This window comes from Puma concolor, chromosome C1 (assembly GCF_028749965.1).
Source record: "Puma concolor isolate L17-30 chromosome C1, mPumCon1.1.hap2, whole genome shotgun sequence".
Lineage (NCBI taxonomy): Eukaryota > Metazoa > Chordata > Mammalia > Carnivora > Felidae > Puma > Puma concolor.
The window spans coordinates 88,905,556-88,925,582 of NC_141674.1; the positions used below are offsets into that span (position 1 = coordinate 88,905,556).

Genomic DNA, 20,027 nt, shown 5'->3' on the forward strand with positions numbered 1-20,027 from the left:
ACTCAATTATAATATATAAGGACCATTAAATTTATGCTGATGGCCGATGGAGCAATTTTTGACCATAAGAAACAGTTATAAATATTAAGGTTAACCCATTCCTGAATTCATTCCTTGAACAGATATTTATACATTATATGCTCATCATTTAACTAATGGTAAGAGACACAGCAAAAGTTTGCAAAAGACAGTGTTTAAAGCAGCATGCCTTCTCTAATAAGTTTATCCCTCTACCCTGTCTCTATTTTTTTTTTTTTTTCTCCAAAGCACATATAACTCTCCAAAGGAACTTATTTACTTACCTATATGTTGTGGTCTATCTTTACTACTAGAATATAAGTGCCAAAAGAAAAAGAATTATCTTGTTCTTTCTCCTCTCCTCCATTTCCCAACATTAGCACGCTCCATAGATCAATACTGGGCCCCCTTCCCCTGGCCTACACTATCTCTCATCCCTTGGATAGAAATATTATGTGTGTTGATGCTATATGTGCATCCCCAGTTGATATTTCTCTAGAATACCATATTTACACATCCAATTTCCTACTTGAAACATGGATACTGAATAGGTACTTGAAATTTAACATGTATTCCTCCATTTCCCACCCTTCCCTGCAGTCCCTAATCTAGTTAACATTTTAGTCGCTCTTCTCATGTTCAGTAAATGGCACCATCATCCACCTAGATGGTGAACAGTTTAGCGCTCAAGCTGAAAACTCAGAACTATCCTTAATCACTCTTCTTCATCTAAAAGTCTATCAATTCTACTTCCAAAATATGTCTCAATTCCAATTTCTTCTCTCTATATCTACTGTTACCAAACTATTTCAAGCAATGTCTTGTGCCTGGGCTACTATAGTAGCTTCTACTGGCTTCTACTATATTTTTCACACTGCAACCAAAGAGAAATTTTTATATCCAAAATTTAATCATTATACATAGACACACCCATACTAGAAAAATCAGTCAGTTTTTCAAAATATGTCTCAATTCCAATTTCTTCTCTCTATATCTACTGTTACCAAACTATTTCAATCAATGTCTTGTGCCTGGGCTACTATAGTAGCTTCTACTGGCTTCTACTATATTTTTCACACTGCAACCAAAGAGAAATTATTTTATATCCAAAATTTAATCATTATACATAGACACACCCATACTAGAAAAATCAGTCAGTTTACAATTAGTCTCCATATAATCAAGACTCCAAAGAAACATACTGGAGCATCAAGGTCTGACTCTACATAACTGACATTTGGGGGTTTTCCCATGTTTTTCTAGTTTTTATTAAAATCTGTCCCTTCCTGGGAAAAAATATTTACAAACAGAGACGGATGGAGACAAACCACAAGAAACTCTTAAATACAGAGAACAAACTGAGGGTGGATGGGGGGGTGGGGTGGAGGAGAGGTGAAAATGGGTGATGGGCCTTGAGGGGGGGCCTTTGTTGGGATGAGCACTGGGTGTTGTATGTAAGCCAGTTTGACAATAAATTATGTTTAAAAAAATCAGAAAATCGTCGAGTACTACCAAATACTAATACTAAATTAGAGCCTCCTGAATTGCTCATAGTGCTTAATACAACTATAGAATTTAGACGTCCAAGCTTTCTTATGATAATAAACGTCAGGGATTTCATGTTAAAAAAAAAAAAAAAAGGTCCCTTCCCTGCTTCTCCAACAATGCTCCATGAAAGCAGAAGTTTAGTATATTGCTTGCTGTTATATCTTTAATACCTAATTAAGTAGGAAATAAAAAGTAGGCTCCATAGGCCCCTAGACTATAGCAGCACCTGTACAGAATGTAGCCGACTGTAACCAATACCTCTCTCTAGAATCCTCAAGGGATTCTAGAAATTTTCATATCCAAAATTTAATCATTATACACACACACACACACCCCTACTAGAAAAATCAGTGAGGAAGATTTCTGATTGACTTCTTGGGATGATCTTTCCCTCACTACATTCAGAAACTAGGCAGGATAGCGGATCAAAGTGTAACGCCAGTCACGCTAACAGGGTCGAATCTCAGCTTTGCCATTTACTAGCTGTGCAACTTAAACATCAATGCCCTCATTGTATATCAATGCCCCCTGTACATCAACGTCCTCACTTATAAAATCGAAATGAGTACCTACCCCCTTAGGGTTGTTATGAGGATTAAACGTGAAGATATATCGCTTTATCTATATAATCATTTATTTACATTTATTAGAGTATATCTCCCTAGAGGCCACCAATTCCGTGAAATAAACAGTGGCCAGTGCCTATGAGGCTGCTATATGCACGATGATTCAAGAAAACAAAACACATTTCTTTGTTAACTTTTTGTTCCTTAAACTGAGTTCTAAATGCACTTACTGAAGGAAGAGCATGCTATCTTTAGGTTTTACTCTTCCAAGACTGTAAGCAATCCCCACCCCCACCCCCCCACCCCCGCCGCCAGCCAGTCAATACGCTTTCGCGATTGGCCAGGAAACAGGAATCCAGTGAGCTCAGCTCCCGCCCAGGCCAGCGCCGCGTCCGGTCTTGCTCCCCGCCTGCTCTGTCGCGGCTGTGGCTCTTTCATTCCCTGGGTTTACGTTCTTTCCCCTTCACGCGACTGGGGCCCCTCATTCCTTATTTGATACATTTTTAAATCCTCACGCTTCTCTAGGGCAAAGGTTTTTTTTTAATACCTTCAGCAGCTACCTGTAATTTAAAACCACTTTGCTTTCCCTTCGTTTGGAACCTAGTTCTTCATTTTTAGAAACCGGTTTCCGAAGAGACATCCGTCGCGGATGCAAGTCTCGCGAGAAAGTGACCCTCTATCGCGGTATTTCTCTGTTTCCAGAATCCTTAGCGCGAGGCGGAAAAATACTCATTTATCCCCAGCTTCTGTTGATTAGCTCATTTTCACTGCGGCCTCTTCGCTTTCCGTGTTGCAGTTTCTCTGTGGGAAATGGCGGCTCCCGAGCAGCCTCTACCGCCGATGGCAAGAGGATGTCAGAGCTCTGCTTCACTCTCTCCGTCACGGGGCGACCGAACCCTTCTTGTGAGGCACCTGCCAGCCGAGCTGACTGCTGAGGAGAAAGAGGATTTGCTGAAATATTTCGGGGCGCAGTCGGTGCGCGTCCTGTCAGATAAGGGACGACTGGTAAGGGCGCTCCTGTCCCAAGCCGCCGGGGAAGGCCCTTGACTCGGGGAGGGGGAAGCTTTGACAGAAGGAAGACAGAAAAGAGTGGGAAAATGCGCTTGTGTAGTGAGGACGTGTCTATCTTTCCTCTTTAATGTCCAGACGTCTTGCGTACCATGTGAAGTTTTAATTGGCTTGAGCCTGCATTAGTCAGCGCCGCCGAGAAGGGCAAGGCAGAAGAGTGGCTTATGTTCCCTTTTCTGATCCATCCGGGAAATCTCAAAATCCCTCTGAATTTGAGAGCATTTCTTTTAGACTCAGTACTCAAATATAAAGTACAAAGGACTTTGCAAAAATGTTGGTTCACGTATATGCCACTGTGAAGATATTAAAATAGAGGAGAAACTACAATAGTAACTTCAGTAAGCCAGTTATAGAATTTCTACTAGATTTTTTACGAAGAAATTATTCATAAAATCTTTTTCTAAAGTAAAGTGAAAAAAATAAAAAGGGGCACCTGGGTGGGTCAGTGGTTGAGGCTTCATTTCTTGATTTCGGTCAGATCGTGTTCCGTGGGAGGTGAGGTGGAGTTCCTCTCCTGCTACCCGCAGAGCTTGGACCCCGCTTAGGATTCTCTCTCTCTCCCTCGCCCCTCTGCCCCGCTCATGCTCACTTGCTCGCGCTCTCTCTCTCTCTCTCTCTAAAATAAAATAAAAATAAAATAAAAATAAAATAAAAATTTATTTCTGACGGAATCTTTGGGGAACAATATTTTGAGACTGCAGGAATTTACTCAATAACTTCATTTGCTTTTATGCCTGAAGATGTTTTAGATGGGTTTCTCTCCATTAAAATAGTACGGTGATGTTAAGTTTCTGCAAGATGGTCTATGATGCAGCGAAATCAGTGGTTTTAGTCTCCTCTGGTGATTCTAATATGCAGCCAGGGTTAAGAAGTACTGAGAAGAACGACCAGTTTTGATCAAAGTGTCATGTATACCAGCAAGTACAAGTATTCTGTGTTACTCAGTTTAAATACACTCTGATTAGGTCATGTTGGATCAGATCTGACAAAATTAGAATGTGTGATATAATATAAGCAACTCTTGACAACAACTCTTTCACAGCATAAGGATTCATTTACTTTTGACTTATGTTTTTTTCTGATGGTTTTTAAACTATTTACAGTTTATATTGAAAAATAGACTTCTCCCATTGAACCCTTATTACAAGGATAAATTACAAAGGAAACATGCACTTAATGATTTTCTGTTGGTAAACATTTTTAAACTTCGCATTTATCTTATAGAGGAAAGTTTTTAAGATCTTCATATATATTATAAATTGCAGATATTTGTATATTGAGATAGTTTAAGAGTTGTCCTGTGTATAGTAGGGGTTTTTAAACTTCTGGTCTATTGAACTATTTAAAAGCATGTGTAAAACATACTGTATATGTGTGTACACCTTCATATTTAAAAGGCTACATAGCTGTCATCTCAAGGAACTCTGAAGCAAAAAAGATTCAGAACCACTGTACTGAAACTAATTATCAGTTAAAACAATCTCGATTTTCCATCCTTTTCCATGACTTTATTAATTTTTGAAATCACTGTCTACTGGTGAAGTATCAGACTTCCTTATGGAAGACTGAAATTATGTTACAAATAATTTGTACCTTAATTATTTTTCAGAAACATACAGCTTTTGCTACTTTTCCTAGTGAAAAAGCAGCTATAAAGGTATGACTTATTTATTTATTTTTTTTTACTATTAAAGTTGTCAGCAATTTCCTATTAATTTATCTTTGTTCAAAAATGAAATGTGATGTTAAACCACAGTTTTCAAAAGCAAAAGGGTCTGTATTTCAAGAGTTTTCCTCATAGACTGCATTTGGTTTATCAGTTGGCAAATCTTCTCCAATGTTTAGGTATTTGGAAATTAGAATAGATTCACTGGAGGGGCACCTGAGTAGCTCAGTCAGTTAAGCATTGGACTCAGGTCATGATCTTGCAGTTCGGGGGTTTGAGCCCTGTCAGGCTGACAGCTTGGAGCCGGGAGTCTGCTTCAGATTTTGTGTCTCCCTATCTCTCTCACAATAAATAAATAAATAAATAAATAAACAAACAAACAAACATAGATTAACTGGAAAGCAAATTAAGATTGAATTGTAATTTCATATGTAATTAAAAATAAATTCTAAAGGATGCAAAGATTGATAACTCTCTTTAACTGCAAGGTAAGATGTTTTAAGTATTAAAGGGAAAAATACATGTATTTTAAAAATCCTAGGGATTCATTCACAAAGAAGTTGACCTTTGAGGTAGACCTTTAAATGATTAGTTGGATTTTGAGAAGAAAACAAAGGGAGATGGGCCCTTTCAGGTTGGGTGAACACTAAGTGAAGCTGTCAAACATGGAAAGTTGTAAGTAGAGCAAGAATTAAGGGTTGGAATGGAAATAGGACTTGGAAAATAGGTTGAGATCTAAATTTGGGTGGGAGGGAGGGACTGAATTTTGTTTAGTAGATATTAAGGCACTGATAGTTTTGAGCTGGCCAATAATATAGTCAGATCTGTGAAAATATCTGGTAGAGTTCATGTAATGGATTAGATGGGGAAAAACTAAAGGTAGGAAGACCAAATGGAAAGCCAAGACAAGAGAAGTGTTATAATGGGCAAGGCAAGATAAAAGGTCTGAGTAAATCAATAAGAAGACAAAGGAAGAAGTAGGTATACACTTGGTAGAGATTGAGTTTGTAGGTCTTGTGATTCCTATACATAATTAGGTTTGAGATTTTTGGACTGAGGTATTAGGTTATTACATTAGCTGACATTAAGGGCAGGATTTAAAAGATACTTGCAAAGGTAGATAATGAGTTCAAATGCTATCTGTTAACTTTGAGGAGTCAGTGAGCTACTTCTGTGGAAATATTTTTAATACAGTTAAAAATACGGCTTTAGAGCTGAGACAAGCTCAAAATGGAGTTTTTTGAATCAGGTGAATGGGTATGGTTGCCCAAGGAAGACAGACCAGCAAAGGAGAATGAGAAGAAGAAGTTGAAAAGGAAGTAGAACTACAAAGTAAGTAGCTGAGAGAGGTGGGGGAAATTAGCTAACATTAAAAATGAAAAACCATATATCCTTAAAGAGAATATGTATGACATCCATTTTGCGAGGAAGAAAATAATAATAAAGATTTATGTTCTCATTGAGGCTCACATTCTCTAAAGGGGAGGCAGATTATAAATAATAAACATAATTTAATATTTTAGAAAATGATAAATGCTATGGAATACAAAGGAAAAGGAAATAGGATCAAGAGTGCTAGATGGGAATGGTTAAGTTGCTGTTGAGGTGATAAGGGTCATATTTGAGTAACGATTTGAAGGAGGTGAAGGATGTTAGCTAAGAGAGTACCTGGGGAAAGTACATTCCAGTCAGAATAATGGCTGGAACGAGGGCTGTAGTATGGGAGAACGTCATGTTTAAGTAAGCCAAAGTGGCTGAAGCAGACAAAATGAGGGAGAAATAATTGGATTTGAGGTTAGAGAAGTAATAGAGGCCATATCATGTAGGTATTCTTTTTTTTTTTTTTCTTAAAGTTTATTTAGAGAGTGAGCAAGAATAAGCAGGGAGGTACAGGGTGAGAGGGAGACAGAATCCCAAGCAGACTCTGTGCTGACAAAACTCACAAACCCTGAGATCATGACCTGAGCTGAAATCAAGAGTTGGACACCTAACCAACTAAACCACCCAGGCGACCTTCATTTAGGTATTCTAAGGATCCTAGATTTTACTCTGAGTAAATAGGGAGCAATTGGAATATTTTGAGCAAAGCAGTAACATAATCTAACATATCTTTAAAAGGATCACCTTGGGTGTTGTGTTGAGAAGAGATGTAAAGCAGGGAAGAGTAGAAACAAGGAAATCTGCAAAAAGGTTATGGTGGCAATTTAGTTCAGAGATGATAGCTGTTTGGAATGAGGTGATAGAAGTGGTTAGATGCTGGATATATTTTGAAGATAGAAACAAACAGTTTCTTGATGTGGGAAGAAGTCTTACGGATGATTCCAATATTTTTGACATAAGTGAGTAGAAGAATGGAGTTACACCAGCAACTGAAATGTGAAAAGTTCCAGATAGAAAATATTTGAGGGGATGAGGAGAGAGCATTAGTGGCTCAGTTTCTGAAGTGTGAGAAGTTTGAGATGTTTGTTTGACACCTAACAGGAGCCATCCTGTAGTTTGGATATGTTTTCTTGGACTTCAGGACAGGTTTGCGCTGAGGTTATGAATTGGGGAATTATAAGCATAGTGATGGAATTTAAATTTAGGATGCTGATTAGATCACCAAGATAGTAGCTGGAAAGAGGGCCCATAATAGAATTCTGGCGTATGCCAACATTTAGAATTTGAGAAGGCACAAGCCAAGAGATTAAGCAGTAGAAACCAGTGAGCTAGGAAGCAAACAGCAGGAAAGTATGATGTTTTGACACCAAGTGAAGAACATGTATCAAGGAGGGAGTGATCAACTGTGTTAAATGCAATAAGATGATGATTGAAAGTAGACCATTGGCTTGGCAGTACAGAATTTGTTGTCTTTGCTAAGCAGTGCCAGTGGACTGAGTTGGCGACTGGATGGGAGCAAAGGAATTCTAGGTAAAGGGCTTAGGTAATTCTTAAGGAGTTTTACTGCAACAGTAATTAAAGGAGGGGAGAAGAGCAAAGTGGGATCAATGGATGAAGAAAAACAAATTAGGATGGGAGAAATAGAAGCATATTTGTGTGCTAATATGGACGATTTAGTAGAGGACAGAAAATTAAAGAAGACTTCCCATACAGTTTCAGGGAGCAGAAGAGAGACTCTTGAGTAGATGAGAGGGTGGGATTTAGTATACAAGTCCAGCAACTGGATTGAGATTAAAAACATGACTAGTTAATACATTATAGCAGAAGGTAGAATATGTAGATACATATGCTGGTAGATGGGAGTTATAGTGGGAATCTGAAGTTCTCATATAGTTGTTTCAGTTTTCCCAAAGTAGGAAGCAAAGTCCTAGGGTAAAGAATGGGAAAGGAATGTTGTGGGGGTTGAGGAGCCAGGAGAAAGTACAAAATAGTCTTAGAAATTAGTAGAAAAAATGAACTAAAAATGAGATATGGCATCATTAAGTTCCACTCCAGATTTGTGGTTGTGGTCATGAATTTAAAGTGAGTCCAGGCTGATTGTGTTTGTTTTTTTAACCTTTTCAGTTGCCTAGGTATAGGCAGATTTGGATTTCAGCAGATTTTAGTTTTGGTAAGTGATAGGAAGCAGTCCCTTAATAAACGACAAAGGCAAACCAGCCTGACATTAGAAATGGGTAAGAAATAGCCAAGGAAATATTAACAGCATTAACAAAGAACATGTGTAAGTTATTATATAGATGTTCTCTAACAAATAATTTTTGGTGGAATTATAAAATATTTTACTCTTGCTTTTCCAACTGAAGGCATTGACAAGACTTCATCAGCTGAAACTTTTGGGTCATACTTTAGTTGTTGAATTTGCAAAAGAACAAGATCGAGTTCATTCCCCATGTCCCTCTTCAGACACTGAAAAAAAGAAAAGGTATGTAGATAGGTTTTCCTAAAATTTTAAAGTGTTTTTAATCAATTGTGTTTCTATCGGGTTGTCTTCAGACCAGCAAGTAAATGATTTCAGATAATAAATGATACATCTCTTGAATCTAGTGTATTATATTTATGTTTGTTCTTAATTGTGCATTAGGAATCTTGAGTGTTGATTTAATATTAAGAATTTAATCAGTGTGAAGTGAGAAGAGGGTAGGGTGAAAAGTAATCAATTTTAAGAGGAAAAGTAATCAATTTTAAGTGGAGGAATATAACTAGACTTCAATTTTAAGTGGAGGAATAAAACTAGTATAAGTCCTTGTATTACAGATAGCAGGGTGTCATGAAAAGGCATGGCCTTTGAAATCAAAGACTTGTATTTAGTTCCCAACTGTAACTCTTTGTAGTTATAAAACTTATAAATTTGCTTTGCACTAGTGGTTCTCAGAGTACTCCCTGGACCGGCTGCATCATCTGCACCCCAGATTCTTGGGGTACCTGGGTGGCTCAATTGGTTAAGCATCCGTCCAGCTCTTGATTTCAGATCAGGTCATGATCTCACTATTCCTGAAATTGAGCCCTGTGTTTATTATCTGTCAACACAGAGCCTGGCTGGGATTCTCTGTCTCCCTCTCTCTGCCACTCCTCTGCTCACTCTCGCTCTCTCTCTCTCTCTCAAAATAAATAAATAAACATTAATGAAAAAAGAAATACAGATTCTTGGGCCTTACCCTAGTCCTACTGAATTTGAAATTTGGTGGGGGGAAGGGTAGGAAGGGGAAGATAAAGCCCAGCAGTCTGAATTGTAACAAACTCTTTAAGTGATATTGATACATGTTAAGAAATTTGAGTACCACTGTTGTATACCGTGTGAACTCCAGGGGTATTTTTTTTTGCTTTTTGTTGTTGTTTTTTTGTCTGTTTTGTCAATGAGATTTGTCATACCATCTTCATAGGGTTTCATTGAAGAGTAAAAAGACTAAATGAAAATGTGTGCCTTGTATAATGTCTAGGATAGAGAAGGACGTTTACTAATGTTGATTACTATTTACCTTTCTTTTGCTATTTGAGAAATGGTTGGAAGTTTTATTTATTATGGAACTATTTTCGTAATACAGTACCATGTTTGAAAAGGTAATATGTCTTTTCTGTATGCAGTTTTTTTACTTTATTTCTAAAGATAAGATCAACTTTGATTCTGTATTTTTTAGATCTGATGATCCTGTGGAAGATGATAAAGAAAAGAAAGAACTTGGTTGTTTAACCATAGAAAATGGGATTGCACCAAACCATGGGTTAGTATTTTTTGTTAGTGTCTTGTTGTTTTTTCAGTTTTGTCATTCAGAGTGTGTGTGTGTGTGTGTGCGCACGTCTGTATTGCAAATAAGATGTTCTACAGGATATTTTATTATCTGTCATGTATATTTTTAACATGTTGATTGAACATTTTCAGCAGTTAGAGTTTGTCACTGAATTTGGGACCATTAAAATGTTAAGAGCTATAAGGGCACCTGGGTGGCTCAGTTAAGCATCCGACTTTGGCTTAGGTCATGATCTCACAGCTCGTGAGTTAGAGCCTCGCGTCAGGCTCTGTGCTGATAGCTCAGAGCCTGGAGCCTTCTTCAGATTCTGTGTCTCCCTCTCTTTCTCTCTGCCCATCCCCTTCTCACACTCTTTCTCTCTCTCTTAAAAATAAATGAACATAAAAAAAAACGTTCAAAGCTATAAGATAAGCTCTGGTAAGAAATACCTTTTTTTAGTGCAGTCAGAAAGCAAGTTTCTTTTTAAATGTACTTATTTGGGATTATTAGGAACAAGGTAAATCTAAAAGTACTGAATTATGTGAGCAATTTTGTATGTTACCTAAAAGTGAGTTATTGATATGAAATTTACTAAAACATGATAAACATTTTAAATATTTTTTTAGGCTGACTTTTCCTCTGAATTCATGTCTCAAGTATATGTACCCACCACCTTCAAGCACAATCCTAGCAAACATAGTAAATGCTTTGGCAAGTGTGCCTAAGTTTTATGTACAGGTAAGTAGAATGAAACGTAACTTTCCTCAAAGTAAATGCTTAAATGACTTGATAAGTTATTCTCCATGCTAATTTTTATACTTTTCATAATAGTGTTAATCAGACTAATTCCAACATGCAATGATATTATAGTAATTAAAGGTGTCTTAGTTTGGGTTGCTATAACTAAGTACTGTAGACTCACTGGCTTATGAACAGAAAATTATTTCTCACAGTGCTGGGGATTGGAACTCTGAGATTAGGGTGCCCGCAAGGTTGAGTTCTGGTAAGGGCCCTTTCCTGGGATGCAGGTGGCTGTTTTCTCTTTGGATCCTCACCTTGCTGAAAAAAGGTGAGAGAGCTCTCTCGGGTCCGTTTTATAAGGGATACTAATCCCATTCATGGGAATCTACCCTTATGACCTAATTACTTCCCAAAGGCCCTACCTTCTAAGACCATCCATCACACTGAGTGTTAGGATTCAGTATATGTATATGGGTGGAGGTTCAGTCCGTTGCAAAAGGTAATGAAGTGTTACTGGATTCAAGTAGAAGTTTTTCTAAACTGTGGTATAAACATAGTAATATGCTTACTATTAATAATACTAATAAACACAATGTAATTTGGGAAATATAATTTTTGTTACTTAAGCATACACCTTTAACATAGAGATTCTTTCTTAAAGAAAAAGGCATAGTAGACCCTTAAGCAAATGCTTGAAAGTATTGATAGTAGTAAGATACTTTGAGGTACAAAATGTACACGATATTTATTTTCTTTATTGTACCTTCTGTTTCATAATTCTACAGTAATTAAGGGGAAAGACATAACATTTTGATAGCATTCACATTGCAAGAACATGACATTTTTAACAATGAGAATAATAGTATTTGTAGAATTGACAAACATTTCAGGAAGGCTAATCTTCTGAGATATACCAGCACCTGGTATTATCCCTGTTCTGGGATAAGGCAAGAGGTGGCCACCCTTTGCACTAAATCAGGAGTGTTATTGCAAAGTTTTAAATTACATAAAATATAAGATGTGAGTTGAATTGGGTGCCTAGGTGGCCCAGTTGGTTAAGCATCCAACTTCGGCTCAGGTCATGATCTCACGGTTTGTGGGTTCGAGCCCCGCGTCAGGCTCTGTGCTGACAGCTCAGAGCCTGGAGCCTGCTTTGGATTCTGTGTCTCCTTCTCTCTCTGCCTCTCCCCCACTTGTGCTCTGTCTCTCTCTATCAAAAATAGATAAATGTAAAAAAAAAAAAAAAAAAAATGTGAGTTGAATCGTCATTTTATTATATGATATGATTTTAAATGTGTTTCTGCTTTAAGGTTCTTCATCTTATGAATAAAATGAATTTGCCCACACCTTTTGGACCAATTACTGCGCGACCTCCCATGGTATGAAATCTCTTAGAATTTTAAAGATTTACAACATCTCTTCTGAGGTGGGATTATTTAGGATAAAGTTCACAAATATTGTGCCAGTAACCTCTAATGTGCATTGAAAATAAGGGACAAATACAAAGTTAATAGAACATTAGTCAAATGAACAATTAAAAGTGGAAAAAAGCCAGAACATGAAAGAGATGCATTTGGTAATAGAGGCCATCATTTCTGTGATATCTTTTTTTTTTTTTTTAACATTTTTTTAAATTAAGTAAGCTCTACATCGTGGGGCTTGGACTCATGCCCTTGAGATCTAGTTGCATGCTTGGGTGCTTGGGTGTCTTAGTTAAGTGTCTGACTCTTCATCTCAGCTCAGGTCTTGATCTCTAAGACCATGAGTGTAAGCCCTGTGTTGGGCCCCATGCTAGGAGTGAAGCCTACTAACGAAAAAAACAAAAAAACAAAAAGAGTGGCATGCCTTACCTACTGAGCCAGCCATTGGCTCCCTAGAGGCCATCGTCTGCTGCCAGTGTGGTTGTTCAGTCCTCTGATCCAGAACGTTCTGCCATTTTATAAAATAATTACATTCAACAATTATGGAAATTTCTATTGTTTCTGGTTTTACTGCATATAGAACTTCATTTGCAAAAGACAATGTTGCTAATAATTTTTATTAGAATTTACTGTGCAAACCTATCAGTAATTTAGATCATCTGTGTCTGCTGTTGAATAATTCTAGTTTCTATTTTGGTGTTGTACTCTTAGTATTTGTTTAGACAGTAGCATAGAGAAATTATTTTGAGTCCTAACATTTAAGTAGAACATTTGCTTTTCTACTATGTATTGCATATTGGCTACTTTTCTAATGTCTATACTATTAACCTTGATAATATTTTGTAATCCCAACATCTCAATGCCTGGCACATTACAGGATTATTAGTTAAGATTAGGCTAACTGTTGGGTGCATGGGGGCTCAGCTCAGTTGGTTAGGTGTCCAACTCTTGATTTTGGCTCAGGTCATGATCTCATTGTTTGTGGGATTGAGCCCTGTATCAGGCTCTGTGCTGAGAGCGTGCAGCCTGCTTGGGATTCTCTCTCCCTCTGCCTCTCAGCCCCACAATCTCACATGCACACTCTTTCTCTCTCTCAAAATAAAAAATAAACAAAAAAAGATTAGGCTAACTACTGTTAACATAAAACTCAAATCTTAGTCACTTAACACAGTATAATTTATTTCTTATGCATGTTAAGTCCATCCCAAAATGGACAGAATGGTGTTGTACTCTACTGAATCATTCAAAAGACATAACTTCATTACATGCATTCACATATCAGTGAGGGTATTACCATACATCTTGCAGATCAAGAAGGAAGAGAGGATTATGGGTGGATTTTTTTTTTTTTTTTTGTGCTAGCATTTTGTTGGCTAAAACTGTTGTATGGTGAAATCTAACTGTAGGAGGTTTGGAAATTTAGTCCAGCTAGGTGCGAAGGAGGAAGAAACAAGTTTTGTGATCAATTAGCCATCTTCTGTAGCAGGTGTTACTCAATGTTGCATGTGTAAAAGAATATCGTGAGGGAAAGAGATCTGAGAATAATGTGTCTGGATGGAAATAGTTTTTCTGTTCTATAAATATCATAGATTGCTGTAGTCTTTTTGTTTTTTCTTTTAATTAGTATGAAGACTATATGCCATTACATGCACCTCTTCCACCTGCATCTCCTCAGCCACCAGAGGAACCTCCTTTGCCAGATGAGGAGGAGGAATTATCAAGTAAAGAATCAGAATATGAAAGCAGTGATGATGAAGACCGACAGAGGTTTGTAATATCAAGTAAGATTTGTTTAGATTTGAAGAAACAGAATGATTCACTTGCTCTTATTAAATTTTGCCTGTAATTGTTCGTAATTTGGGGTGATTAGAATTTGTCCCCAACCCTCCAACTCTTGACCATGCATATTAGGTACAGATTAAGACCTGGGACTATATATTAAGACCTAAGGAAAAATTTTTGGATTATGAGTGATTTTTTAGATTGACGATTATGATACTGTAAAGTACAATTGATCCTCATTATTTGTGGATTGCTTATTTGTGAATGTGCCTACCTGCTAAAATTTATTTGTAACCCCAAAATCATTACTTATAGATAGGGCTTTTATGGTCTTTTGCCAATGTGGGCATGGTGCAATGATGAAAAATTTGAGTTGCTTGACATGTGTATTCCCAGATGAGGTATAACAGGGTGACATTCTGCTCCCATACTGTTAACAGGTATCCTTTTCGTGGTCTATTTAATACTAATCTTTTCACATTTTTATGCTGTTTGTTAGTGATTTTGCTGTTTAAAGCGGTTTCCAACCATAGTGTTGTAGTTCTGTCTAATGTTTACAAGATCAAGGAGGCTGTGATGTGCCTGATGGAGAAAACACATTAGATAAACCTTGTTCAGGTTGGAGCTGTAGTGCTGTTGACTGTGAGTTCAGTGTTAATGAATCAACCATATTTAAAATAAGGTGCCCTTAAACCAGGAACACATAAAACAAGGTGTTTATAGATCAGTTGGTGAAATGTTAGAGAATAGGCTTGCAGGAAACTAATCCTGACTTTCCCCTAGGGGCATTGATTCATTCATTATTCACTAATTCTTTGTGGACACTTTTTTTGGCGGAGGGGACACTTTATAAAACATAACTCTCTCAAATAACAAGAATAAGAATAGATTGTATTCATATTTTTTCAGCTTATTCCGTGAATTTTATTCACCTCTGACTATTTCCAGAGCATTTCTGAGGGATTTTATGCAAAGCCATTCATAGTTACTAATGCAGGTGAATTTATTGGTTGTTCTTGACAGCCTACATATATTTTATTTAAAGATTCTGGTGAAAAGCAGTAAGTTGTTAATAATGTCCAGGTGTATAACCCATAGCATAGCCTAGAATAGGAATTGCTAAACATTTTCTGTATAGGGCTAGAGAGTTCTGTTATAGTAGGAAAGTAGCCGTAGACAAACCTAAATGAGCAGATTTGGTTGTGTTCCAGCACAACTTTCTGTTTACAAAAACAGGTAGCTGGCTGAATTTGGTCCTAAGGCTGTTAATTGGCCAATCCCTCCTCCAGCAGACTAGTTTTTGCACATGATGGGAATCTTTTTTTTTCTCTTGTTTTTTAAGATTATTTATTTTTAAGATTATTTATTTATTTTTAAAGTTTAATTGTTTTGAGAGAGAAAGACCCAAGTGTGGGAGGGGCAGAGAGAGAGAGAGAGGGAAAGAGAGAATCCCAGGCATGCTCCACACTTGAGTGTGGATCCTGACACGGGGCTTGAACTCAGGAACCGTGAGATCATGACTTGAGCCAAAATCAAGAGTTGGATGGTCAATCAACTGAACCATCCAGGCGCCCCTAAGATTTTTCATATTTAAGTAATCTCTACACCAAACGTGGAGCACACCAACTGAGCCAGCCAGGTACCCCATAGGTTGGGAATCTTAGGTAACTGTACAGAAGTCAGATACAGGAATGGTTGACAGGAGTCAAAACCCAAGCAGAGAATCTAGGCAATAGTTACAAATAATCAGTAAGAATTTCACTATTAATTGAGTCAGTGTTCACTTAAGTAGTGGCTCAATATATATATTCTTTCAAGAGAAATAGTTAAAATCAAAGTGTAGGTGGAGCCAAAACTACATAAATGGGGTGACCAGAGTGTCTTCAATAGAGACATTTTAGGAAAGCTGACAGCTCTTGATAGACTATAACTTTAACTTGTTACTGAATAAAAAACAGCATAGAGTGTTGCCTTGTGTTAATTCCATAACCTCTGTAAATTTTACTTTCTTTGTAAAAATTATGCAAACTGGTGAAAACTCTGTTGTTTTATTTAGGTTTTCATTTAGGGATATAGTGAGGAATTCTCTAATTCATCTTGAGTAATGAGAATAAAGTCTTTGCATGAAACAGTCTCTGGTTTCTACTTTTCCAGTATCTTCTGGAAATTAAAAAAAAAAAAAAAAAAGGAAAAACAAAAACCTGTACTGTTCATTCAGCAAATATTTGTTGATTACCTACCTAACTTATGCCTGGCAGTGTTGTAGAGGCTTAGTGTACTTTGAGCAGTTTGTGAACAGAGGCATATTTTTGTATTACTAGATTTATTCATAAAATTTTGGGTAAACTATGATTGTTAAGAGGCTTTATGTTTACATAGCATAAGCTTACATTTTTCCTCACTTAGATTTAAAGCTTATGTTAACGACTTAATTCTCTTTTCTTGAATTTTGTGTGCATGTTTATTTTGCTTCCAAATTTCACAAATGTAACTATAGATATAGAGCTATCTATGACTAGTGGTTTTTGAGCTTGTGCTCTGTGGAAACACCATGTCCGATCCTGTGGAAGATACAAAAAAGCCTAGACAAGATCTTTTCTAAATATTATTCACACTCACAATGAAGATAAACCACATACAATGTATCAATTGTTACACCTTGATAGTTATTTATAAACTACTTCAGAGTATACTACTGTATTTGAAAACATTGTTCTCAAGTAACTTATCTTGTTTGTGTAATGATTCATGTGCAACAATTATACACAAAATGCTTTAAAATAAAAATACTTCAGTTTAGGCTATCTTTAATTAGAAGAAAAGTCAGTCAATGAAAGAGAAAAGTTACATAAGTTGTATTACTGTATCCTGTTTTAACTTTTTGGCATCAGGTGTAGTCATTTTATTTGAACAACTAATAATTTTTATACTAAAACGTATCTTTTAGAGATAAATTGAAACTAAGTAAATTTCCAATTCCTTTAAAGTAAGATGAAAGTTGACCAAGGAAATTTAGAATATGAGCTTATTTTAAATTATTATCTTAATTGATGGCTTAGAAACTATACTTAATGGAGCCCTGGGTGGCTCAGTTTGTTGAGCGTCCGACTTCAGCTCAGGTCATGATCTCGCGGTTCATGAGTTTGAGCCCCACATTGAGTTCTGTGCTGACAGCATGGAGCCTGGAGCCTGGAGCCTGCTTCAGATTCTGTGTCGCTCTCTCTCTGCCCTTCCCCCACTCGCACTCTGTCTCTTTCAAAAATAAACATTAAAAAAATTAAAAAAAAAACAGACTATACTTATGCTACATAAATCCTAATTTACTAGAATATGTCATTTATACTTATAGCTTAATTTATATTATATGCGCCTACATGAGGAATTTTTTGTTTTTATTTTTCTTTCCCTAATGTAGAATGACCAAACTAATGGAACTAGCAAATCTTCAGCCCAAAAGACCAAAAACAATAAAGCAGCACCATGTTAGAAAAAAGCAAAAAATAAAGGATATGTTGAAAACACCATCTACTGCACACAGGTAATTTTGTTTTGGGTTATGAAATAAGCATTTTCTGTGTACTTTGTCTACTTGCTTAACTCATGTCACTTAAAAACAACTATGGCAGATATTTTACTTGCCTGTTTGCCATGGACTCTATGCATTTTAATATCTTAGATAAAATTATCATTAATTGCAATTTTAGTTTTTGGTTTTTTTTAGCTATTCTACAATATAATTTCCCTTGAACTTGTAAGTAACTTCATAGAGAGTTTGCTAAAAATCTTTTTTCCATTTGAAAGGAATGAGTCTTATTTTTTTTTTTTTAATTTTTTTTTTTTTCAACGTTTATTTATTTTTGGGACAGAGAGAGACAGAGCATGAACGGGGGAGGGGCAGAGAGAGAGGGAGACACAGAATCGGAAACAGGCTCCAGGCTCTGAGCCATCAGCCCAGAGCCTGACGCGGGGCTCGAACTCACGGACCGCGAGATCGTGACCTGGCTGAAGTCGGACGCTTAACCGACTGCGCCACCCAGGCGCCCCAAGTCTTATTTTTTTAAAGTTTCATATTAAGTATAAATATGATGTATGTTTCTTACCTATGTATGTCTTGATACCACAGTCCCATGCTTTTAATCTCTATAGCAGCACAAATAACTAAAGATCAGTCATGTGAACCAAATTCAGTTTTCCAATAGCCACATTAAAGGAGTAAAAAGATGCAGATGAAATTAATTTTGATAGTATATTTTATTTATCCCATAATATCCAAAATATTATTTTAGCTTATAATTAATATAAACAATTATTGACATTCAACATTTTTTTGTACAAAGTTGTTATATTCTTGTGTGTATTTTATATGCTTATATTTTAATTTGGAAAGCAATATTTCAAGTGCTCATTAGCCACATGTTTGGCTAGTGGCAATTCTGTTGGACAGTACAGCTTTATTGTACAGCATATAGAATACAGTACATAAACATGCATATATTAAACATAGAATGAACTTCTTTGTGTATTGGTAAATATCCTCAAGTTTGGAATCAGTAGTCCCCAAGTACTGTCTCTGTCATCTAATGAGTGATATCCCTTAATTTCAATCTCCTTGTCTAACTAGGAATTTAATAATACTCATATTAGAAAATTTGTTAGGATTTATTGAAGTATTAAATGGAAGTTACTTTGTGTAATGCTTATAGTATTATGAGCACTTTATCATTGTTATGGTAAATATGAAATGAAGTTTTACTCAGGATTTTATTTGCAATTACAAAGTAATGCTGTCACTGTTTATAAACAGCAGTTTACATCCAGTGCTGTTACCTTCGGATGTATTTGACCAACCACAACCTGTAGGTAATAAGAAAATTGAATTTCATATATCTACTGACATGCCATCTGCATTTAAGAAAGATCTAGAAAAAGAACAAAATTGTGAAGAACAAAATTATGGTAAGCATATTCTAGTTCTTTATTTAATATGCTATGTAAAAATTCTTAATCTGCTTTTTGTGTTACAATTAAATATTTGAAATATGCAGACTTCCTTAATATCATGAAATACTATCCATTTTGAACTTTTTCCTGTAATCAAAATTAGTGCTTAATGATGAGACCATCACTGTTGCCTTTTGCTAGTAATGAACTATGGGGTGAAATTTAGTCTGGTTTTTGCTGATGTTTACACTAAAAATACAATAGAAAAGTTTCTTCTGTTGACTTATGTTTTCATTGTTAGATGTGATGTTGTATTATTGATTAGGAAACAAGCTATGTGACTATTGTGTCTGTTGTAGATTTCATGTAAAATTTTTTTTTTTTTTTTATCCAAAAGACATGGAAGATTGTTTACTAAGATGGTATTAAGTGTAAAGATTATTAACATTACAGATACTTTTTCTGCTTACTTTAGGCATTAATTTGATATTATAATAACATTCCTTTTTTTTTTAATCTTGTTTTTTAATTTTGGAAATAATACGAGCTTATAGAAAATAAACATATAAAGTAACATTTTAAGAGTTAACACCTCAAACCCCACTGTGCCCTATCTTACTCCATAGAGACAGCCATTGTTAATAATGTAGAATATAGTTATTCTTCAGACCTTATCCTACACATGTGTAAACACGTTTTCTTTTTTTTTTAAATGGGAATCATGTTTTATGTATTTGCCATTCACTTAATATTGACTTATTGAAAGTGTAGAGCATAGCAGACTTTGTGCTCGGCACTAAAAGACAAGTTAGGCATCGTCTCTGACCTCTTGGAGTTTAAAATCTAGTGGGAGTGGCTTACTGTATTAGAACATAAAATATATACCTTATTTTGTTTTATGGCTGCATAATACTACATAGTCTAGTTGCATTAATCTTTATTTTTATTTTTTTTTAATGTTTATATATTTTTGAGACAGGGAGAGAGAGAGAGATAGCATGAGTGAGGGAGGGGCAGAGAGAGAGACCCACAGAATCCAAAGCAGGCTCCAGGCTCTGAGCTGTCAGCCCAGAGCCTGATGCAGGGCTTGAGCCCACGAACTGTGAGATCA

General features: G+C 36.2%; 1 protein-coding gene and 1 long non-coding RNA gene across 6 annotated transcripts in view; one reads left to right on the forward strand and one right to left on the reverse strand.

The window, feature by feature from the left end:
* Positions 1-2,817, reverse strand: part of LOC147578208 (uncharacterized) — a 66,697-nt gene extending 63,880 nt beyond the window's left edge. For both annotated transcript variants that reach the window (XR_015254936.1, XR_015254937.1), the window contains exon 1: positions 2,680-2,817. This is a non-coding gene — a long non-coding RNA (uncharacterized LOC147578208). The remainder of the gene's footprint in view (positions 1-2,679) is intronic.
* Positions 2,818-2,942: 125 nt separating this feature from the next.
* Positions 2,943-20,027, forward strand: part of RNPC3 (RNA binding region (RNP1, RRM) containing 3) — a 28,009-nt gene continuing 10,924 nt past the window's right edge. For 3 of the 4 annotated variants that reach the window (XR_015254933.1, XR_003224364.2, XM_025931857.2), the window contains exons 1-9: positions 2,943-3,137; positions 4,810-4,857; positions 8,610-8,728; positions 9,942-10,025; positions 10,658-10,769; positions 12,083-12,151; positions 13,818-13,960; positions 17,391-17,513; positions 18,780-18,931. Coding sequence is in view for 1 of the 4 variants with exons in the window: in XM_025931857.2 (XP_025787642.1) it covers positions 2,943-3,137; positions 4,810-4,857; positions 8,610-8,728; positions 9,942-10,025; positions 10,658-10,769; positions 12,083-12,151; positions 13,818-13,960; positions 17,391-17,513; positions 18,780-18,931 (1,045 nt within the window). In the remaining 3 variants the exon portion in view is untranslated. The remainder of the gene's footprint in view (positions 3,138-4,809; positions 4,858-8,609; positions 8,729-9,941; positions 10,026-10,657; positions 10,770-12,082; positions 12,152-13,817; positions 13,961-17,390; positions 17,514-18,779; positions 18,932-20,027) is intronic. The other variant, XR_015254934.1, reaches the window with a different exon arrangement.